Genomic DNA, 8,777 nt, shown 5'->3' on the forward strand with positions numbered 1-8,777 from the left:
ATATATATATATATATATATATATATATATATAAAGATCGTGTGCGTGCAAAATGCACTTTTGTGCGCTCAAAATATGATCTTTCGCGCGCAGAATTGTGGCAGAAGTGACAAAGCATGGCTGGGACATGCTTATCAATGTCTACTCTGAAAGGTGAGATTTTTGTGTAACATCCTGATCATATTCATTAGCTGTTGACGAAATACACAATTACTGTAACTGTGAAAGGTTATGTAAGCTGGCTTACTTACTTTTACAACTTGCCTTACAAAAATTAACCATAGCCTACTATTAAAATTAATTCATTAATAAATAAATGTATTATATAAGAAAAATGAAAACAAAAAATGGTTACTGTAACCATGCACAAATTAACCATGGATTTACTACACTAACCAGAGTTTTAACCATGGTATTTGTACAACTGTGGTTATACAAATGGTAATCAATACGCCAAGAAAAAAATTAATTTTCATTTTGTTGGGGTAATTTTGTTGTGGTCTGTGCTACTTGTGCGTTTCTGTTAGTTGTGTTATGAGTTTTTGCAGCACGTTTCTGTATTTGTTTGTGTTGTGAGTATTTGCAGCGCATTTCTTTATTTGTTTGTCTTGTGAGTATTTGCAGCGCATTTCTGTTTTTGCAGCGCGTTTCTGTATTTGTTTGTGTTGTGAGTATTTGCAGCGCATTTCTTTATTTGTTTGTGTTGTGAGTATTTGCAGGCATTTCTGTTTTTGCAGCGCGTTTCTTTGTTTGTGTTGTGAGTATTTGCAGCCGTTTCTTTATTTGTTTGTGTTGTGAGCATTTGTAGCGTGTTTCTGTTTTTGCAGCGCTTTCCTTTATTTGTTTGTGTTGTGAGTATTTGCAGCGCGTTTCTGTTTTTGCAGCACGTTTCTTTATTTGTTTGTGTTGTGAGCATTTGTAGCGTGTTTCTGTTTTTGCAGCACGTTCCTTTATTTGTTTGTGTTGTGAGCATTTGTAGCGTGTTTTTGTATTTGGTTGTGTTGCGAGTATTTGCAGCACATGTGCTGTCAAACTGATGAAGCTGTTTTCTTTATTTGCTGATGCTTTTTCTATTTGCATGTGTTTTCTGAAGTTGCAACGCGTTGAGCTCTCTCGGCCATCGTACTAATTTCATATTGAACTGTCACCAACTGAATTGCATTGGTCAACCTATTTAAAATTAATTAACCGATTTTAATGTGAATTATATTGTATAGTGATGGGTGAAATTGAGCTTTTCGAAACTCAGAATTGGTTAAACCATTGCATTGCAAAATGATTCACTGTTTCGAAGCACTCCAATCGGATCGTGAATCACGAATCATCTGATTCCGATCGGGACTTTGGAGCGGGTTCACGAATCATTTGATTTATATCCGAACTTCGGAGCGACTTTGCGAATTATTTCCCTAATTGAATGATTCACAATCCGCACTCTGAGGTACCGATCTGAAATGATGGTTTGCGAATCATTATTCAGATCGGAACTACGCAGCGTGGATCACAAATCATTTAATTTAGATGGGAACTTTGGAGTGGGTTTGTGAATCTTTTTATTCAGGTCGGAACTTCGTTGTGCATATTGCGAATCATTGAATGTGAGTGTGTGTGAAAAGAGTGAAAAAAACTATTTAAAAACCTAATGTACTTTTTTTCATTGTGCCCCTAAATTGACTTAGGAGCACATGCTCCTTGAGAAAAAATGTCAGCGTCAAGCATTTATTATAGCATGATTACTATGATTTATTCATCTCCCTTATTACAGGCTCTGATTCACGAGTATATAAATGTTCACTTACATACACTGTAATTTAAATGTCAGTAAGAGGTTAACAGAGTTCACAGAAAGTTCAGCCAAATTCCTTTGCCAAGCTGCATCTGGAAACACAGCGTGTGATTGGCTGTTGAGCCCGAGCAGTCGCAAATCTTTTTGTTTATTTATATATAGATGGCGATGACCCTTCAGTTTCTTGCTAGAAAACGGACTATTGTGCAGTTTGTGGTAATCAAATTTAGCATTTAATGAAAAAAATTCTAATGTAAGTGGAAAACCTGTTTGCTAACCAATGTAAGATATTATGTGTGTGTCTCACCTGCAGGTGTAGTTGAGGTTCCGTCTGATGCTCCTCTTAAAGAAACTCTTGCACCCTTCGCAGGTGAACACACCATAGTGCTTGCCGCTGGATTTGTCGCCACACACCACGCAGTCCACCACGCAGGCCTTGTCCTCCTCGCCACCTTCTGCGTCGCTGTTCCCCGCCCGGGGCGAGCTGCTCTCCTCCTCCCCCCGCAGGTAACCTTTCTCACCGAGTCCATTAGCGCCGCCGTTGGGGTTGGCCCATCCCCCGCTCACCATGGCCATCTCTGTGTTCACCAGCAGTAGCTGCTTGAGAAACCTTCCCACGTCGAGAATTCAGGAAGAACCCCTTCAAGCTGCAGACAGTAAGCCGAACAAGTCAGACTCGGAGGAGAAACACATTCAACAGCACTCTGAAGACCCCCGAGGCTTACCGGGCTGACATGTTTTTGTCATATCACAATTCCTGTTGCTTTTCTTCGAGTCCCCTAACCACAAAACCCTCTGAAGATCTCAAGATCCCTTTGATTCACTGAGCAGTTCAGAGTTGGACAGCTCACCTCGCCCTTTTCACAGGAAACAATAAATTACACATAAACGCACCCAGACTTCAGGGAAAAGACAAGCTCTGAGCTCTCACAGCTCTGAGACGTGGATGCAATGAAACTCCTTCTCAGCTCGCAACACTAGAAAAACCTACTCTACATGCCCCCTAGTAACCGACAAGTTAAACCAGTTCCTTCGGTACTGAGAAACATGCGGTCGTGTTTAGAAACGTTGAGGGTATTACAGGTCACTTGGGTAGGTTTGACTCAACCTGCCAGTGCGTTTCGTATTTACTGGTTCATGTTTCGGTGAGAAAAATCACAAATGAGATCACTTAGTATCTCGGTTGTTTCTCCTGGACAGCAATGAGATTAAAAGGAGACTAAGTTAAGCCTCCTGCTTCTCAGATTTTTGCTTCTGTGAAGAACTCCCCTCTAATCTCATAAGTGTCTTCTCTAGTTTCTCAATAAAGATACCACAGTCTGTGAAGTCAAACATTTTCTCATCTAATTCTACCAAGAATTTTATTTTACAGCTTTATGGTTTTATTGTATATCAACTATGGTCTCATTTGTGTAATTTAAGTAGAAAGAGTCCCCTGAGCTATGAAAGTACAAATCCTGAGCAATAAAATGATCTTCCGAGGTTATCTAAATGTCAAATAATCCAAAAGAAACTGCTTCCTTTAACCCTTGTGTATCCTCAGACACATTTTTGTTGTTGTTGTTGTTAATGCAAACAGCATAACATTTGCCAAAAATTAGTATTTTTATTGGAATTTGAATATTTCACCCTTATAAATCTATTTTACACTACGAACAAAAACAGTTACACTCAGGACCTTAAGGATAAAAATGTCTCCATTAAAACAGCAATATTTAACCCCAGTGCCATTTAGCTATAAAATCATGCATTCTTTGATTCTGTTGGCAATGCGTCAAAATTTGTACTATTTTTACATTTTTTTAAATGTTGAAAACTTTCCACCTGACAGCACCATTTTCTGAGGTTTGGCCTATAAAGCAAATACCCATGTTTTTCCTGTTTTCTGCTTAAGCTGAAAAAAGGCCAAATGAAATTGTTATAAAGTATGTTAATACATGTTTAACATATATTAACATTATTATATATGTTAATATGAAGTTATGTAATTATAATTGTGTGGTTGTATTGGTATCCATATCAAGAATGGATTTTATTTTTTTTAAATCTGACATTGCACAAAAAAAAAGTGAACATGAAACAGCTAATATTGTTTCTAATCACTGACATATCCAAGACTGCATTTTTAAAACAAAAAAGCATTTAGTGTGTGGAAAATATTTTTTTGTTTTTCATAAAACGTAACAACAATGGCATTAAACAAACGGACATTTAAAGGGTTAATATATATATATATATGCATGCATGCTCAGGACTGATGTTAATTTAAAAAATCTGTAAAAAGTGGAAATATGCTATAAATAAAATATTTTTATTTTCTTTTTTTGACACTAACATTTTTGTCCTGTATAACTTTTTTATAATTGTCACATAGGGTTAAACTGCTAATAAAGAACTGCTTCCAAACAGCAGAAAACCACAATGCCAAACATGCAGACAGCGAGCTGGCTAATGATAAACAGAGCTCAGGCCCCACCCTGCTCCTCAAGAAGCAAAGTTCAAGAAAGTTCCTTGCTCTTTCTCTTGGTTAAACAACACAATCCTGCAACTTAGCAGAGAAGCAAGCACCTTTTGGTTGAGTCTCAGTACACTCTGTGCAAATACAAGAGCGAGAGAGAGAGAGTCCTTCTGTACCTTGTTTCGTCAGTGCCGGTTGGTCCAGCCGTATGGTCTCCGGGGCCTCAGCATTCTCAGGAACCGACCTTAAGCTCTTTTAGCCGTCCGCTGCTTCCCGTGCCCTGCTTTTCTCCATTCATCAGTAAATCATGAGATCCAACGATCAGGAGAGACAGCTGACCCGAGCGTCTGTGGTGACTGGCCAACAAGCCTGGCTCTGTTCTCTGTCTCTCTCTCTCTCTCTCTCTCTGAGTAGTGGAGGGCGAGCGAGTGTGTGTCTGTGTGTTCAGGGATTTGACACTGCTATTCAAGCCCTCTGGTTGCCATGGCGCCGCCTGCCTTATAAGGGTAATAGAGTCAAAGAGCAGTGAGTGGGCTGTAGCCACTCTACACAAACAACCAGGAATGTGTTACCACACACACGGTTAACCCCTCCAGGGATGACCATAGGTACACTTAGCATGCCTCTGAGGACGGAGAAGACCTCCTTAGTGAAGATCTAAACCTCAGAAGATGTGTCAGCGTGATTAAAATCAAAGAATATGGCAGCTTTACAACTATAGAAAGTTCCTCACCAAACACAAGCTTCAAAAAAACACTAGCATTTCATCCTGTTTCACCAATCATCTCGTAATATTCTGAAAGAAGTCATTGTTTTATGCGGATCTTTTTGTGCTGAGCTGGTGTAAATGTGCTGTATTGAAGAGCTTTGTGCTGCTTTGTTAATCTGATTTAGGGCTTTTTTAGATCACTCTCTGTGGAAATCTTTTTGTCTTCTCATGATTGCGTTGGCTTTTACTCTGCTGAAAAAGACGTCTTAAAGCAGGCAAAGCTAGTTGGTTTAGGACAGTCTGTGGACCGAAACTCATCTGAAACCAGCAAACCGGTTCAGGTGGAAAAATGTCAGATGGTACAACCCCCCAAATTTTTATAATTTAAATATGTTTAACATACATAAACTTCTTGGATATAATGATTACCCTCACATTCAAAAGTGTAAAGAAAATGAACTTGATACATGATTTTTTGTTATCAAAGTTTGTTAAAAGTGGTGTCATTAAGATGCATTAATACATTTCGAAGAACTTGACACATGCATTATAAACTGCACTTTTTACATTCCTTTTCTTTACCTTGGACACTCTTAAAGGCTTCCATAAGATACATTCCCTTACACAAATCTGTAAACCAAAATAAGTTGGCAAAACTCAAAATGTAGGTAATCATTATATAAGAAAATTTAAGATTTTTATTCTTAGATTTTCATTTTGCACACATACATGTCAATTGCTCCAATAACGTGAAATAACATTAATCTTGCACACACACACACACACACAAAACATTATATAATATATAATTGATTTTAGCATTTACTCTCCCTTTTGAGTGCCATGGCAAAGCAAGCTGGAAAATAAGTTAAATTTAGTTTAAATGAAAAAAAAACAAGTTAATTAAATAAAAAAAAATAAGACAATTAAAATTACTTAAGAAGTTTACTTAAGTCAGTTTCATGAACTCAAAGGACAAAGAAAGTTCTAAATACTCATAAAAGTTAATTTGAAATAATTTGTTTAATTCAAGTTTGCCTGACTCAAACCAATGAATTATTTTGAGCATGGAAAGTCACTGCTCTACTGATTTGTTTTATATATATATATTTATATATATATAGGACAAATTAAAATAAATTTTTCCTTTCTGTAACTTTAATTTACTCTTAATAACAAGTATTGCAACACTTATGTTTGATAGCTTTTTTATTACAATGGATCATATATTTTAATTTAGGTTTTCCCTAAATATACTCAAACCAATTAATTCTTTTGAGCATTAGGGTTTACAGTGATTCTTTGTATATTTTTGTCTTTTTCAAGTCCTGTTTATTCTTTTCAACCATATGTTTTATCAAAATAACTCACTGCTTTACTGATTTGCATCCTACCAAGTCCAGATGGCAGAGATTTTGAGCCGTTTGTCCTGTGCTCTCTGTTTGTTTTCACTCTCTGTGTGTGTTTCCAGGTTTCTGGGGTTGAACTGTTGGTCTTTGATCCGGAATGCAGCTCTTCCTGGATTCTGATCACTTAGTATCTCTACACTTTCTCTTTCCTACAAATAAAAGTCAATCTCAAATTATCATAGACGATTTATTTAGTGCAGACACTGGACCATGCAGTGGCAATTCCAGCCCTTTTATTTTAAACTCAATCTTTAAATTCTATTCTGCCCTCAATTCTTTGCTTTTATCATTCGTATTATAGTATATGAGATTACAAAGGTTTTATTCTGATCTGATTTTTCAGGAAAAGGCTTAGTTTCATCAGTGCTGTGGCCTTACGACATTAGTAGCCCAGACGGCCTGAGCTCTTGTTCAGGTGTTGAGGAATGTTGAAAGTGGGTTTAAACTTTAACCATTTCATAGGTGCAAAAGCATTTGCCCGAGCAGCATGCACTGAACTCTCTAGCCTCTATTGCTCTCTGACCCGTGCGAGAGGTCTGTCTCTCGACGTCGTGGGACCTTTGACCTTAACAGAGAGACGGAGCGTCAGACACTGACCAGCACGCCGCAGCGAACATCTGCTGGGCCACGAATCAACATCCTCCACCCTGAGAAAAACACAGCAAACTGCCTTCATTTGGTGGGAAAGTCACACTTGAGCTATTGTTATTCAAATGAGCTGACCTCAGTATTGATTTCCAGGTTTTTAAAGATGTCTCGCACCCAACTAAACATTTAGTCAAGTGTTCTTCTCTCAGTGTTATTTTAGTGGCTTTGAGATACTATTATAGTTTTTATATTTATATTTTCCATTATACGTTTTTAAAGTTTTGGTCATTTTGTTGTGTCATTTTTATTATATCTTCATTTTTATGTCTACATATTTTTGTTTAGTTTTATTAATTTTTATTTCAGTTTTAGTTATTTTATTTTAGTATATCACATTAAACTAAATTAAAATGAGAAACTGTGCCGTGGCAACTAGCTGAAAAAAAAAAGGTTTTTATATTTTATTTCACCTAAAAATATATTTTTTATTTCAAGCAGCATTTTTTTTTTATGGTTTTAATTTTAGTTTCAGTTTTAGTTAACTAATAACCCTGGTTCCTCTAAACAAAGGTGGAATAGTTTAGCTAATAACTTGCTAATAAAAGTATATACAATTAATATTTTAAAATTAAACCACATTTAAAAAAATATTTTATTATTAAAATAAAATCAAACTTATTAAAAAATTGTCCCTTTTTCCTCTACTTTCCTGCAGTTTTGTACTACACTGTAAAAAATGACCGTGAATTTAATGGTAAAAGACTGTAAAAATGCTACAGTAAAAATTTTACGGATTTTTTTTTACAGTGTACTATACTGTAAAAATAAATAAATAAATTAATTAATTAAAAATACACTAAAATAGGGCACAATGTGCTGTATTATTATAAAGGAATTTTCCTTATTGATTTGTTACAGGTGTTGTTTTTAAATGGAAATGTATGTAAAATTAATAGAAAAACTGGCAGAAGATTACTGGTACATTTCCCTTTTCTTTTTTACGGTATATAGTTTACACTTCATAACAACTACTGCAACACTTTTGTTTGAACAAACTGTATTTGTTAAATTTGTCACCTGGATGGAATAAATGTATATAAATAGAAACCGATTCCCTTATTTTCTGTTGCAATATTGAAAATGCAGCTGTCAGATTAGCACAAGTGAATAATACCTCACACTACAAGTACAGAGAAAACAGGGGATGGAGAGCAAAAGAGGGAAAGAAAAGGGGTCAACTGGGGTGATAATATGGGCTCTAATACGCTCAATAAAGACATCTTAAAGGGATTACAAACCTGCTCCCTTCACTGAAAGCCCTGCTGCCTGCTTTCACCTCTAAGATTCTTCCTCTCTTAATCCGTCTCATACTGGAAAAGGGAGTTAGGCTTTTACGTGAGGTCAGTGTTTGTGTGGGCTGCAGTGATTCGGGGTCAGTTGAGGCTGCGTGTTTTCAGTCTAGCAATATGTTATTTGAAGGGTTAATTCACTGTCAAGATCCAAAAAGCAAGCTCAATATAAGAGAGTCATTAGGGCCTTTCGCACCGCTTTAGTTCCAGAACTAAATGTACAGTACTAAAGTACTGGGACGATTTTGCGCGACCTATTTCCCAGTACCATTTAAAGGGTTGCATTGGTACTATGAAAAGTTTCCCGCGGAGCGAAAGGCCCTATTGTGTAATTTAGGGTACATTTCACATTAAGAAGAAAGTGTAAAAACTAGTGCTGTCAAACGATTAATCGCATCCAAAATAAAAGTTTTTGTTTACATAATATATGTATGTGTGCTGCGTATATTTATTATGTATATATATAAATACACACACA

At 36.4% G+C, this 8,777-nt stretch overlaps 1 protein-coding gene across 5 annotated transcripts in view; it reads right to left on the minus strand.

Annotated features, from left to right (window-relative positions):
* Window positions 1-4,662, minus strand: part of LOC107747262 (nuclear receptor subfamily 2 group F member 6-like) — a 14,902-nt gene extending 10,240 nt beyond the window's left edge. For 3 of the 5 annotated variants that reach the window (XM_016561754.1, XM_016561747.1, XM_016561738.1), the window contains exon 1: window positions 2,094-2,391. In XM_016561754.1, coding sequence (XP_016417240.1) covers window positions 2,094-2,362 — 269 coding nt within the window. In that variant the 5' untranslated portion in view covers window positions 2,363-2,391. Of the gene's footprint in view, window positions 1-2,093; window positions 2,434-2,511; window positions 2,594-4,420 lie in introns of those variants that run through there. The other 2 variants (XM_016561729.1, XM_016561720.1) reach the window with 2 other exon arrangements.
* Window positions 4,663-8,777: the final 4,115 nt, after the last annotated feature.

Source organism: Sinocyclocheilus rhinocerous, unplaced genomic scaffold (genome assembly GCF_001515625.1).
Source record: "Sinocyclocheilus rhinocerous isolate Xijiao unplaced genomic scaffold, SAMN03320098_v1.1 scaffold671, whole genome shotgun sequence".
Taxonomy (NCBI): domain Eukaryota; kingdom Metazoa; phylum Chordata; class Actinopteri; order Cypriniformes; family Cyprinidae; genus Sinocyclocheilus; species Sinocyclocheilus rhinocerous.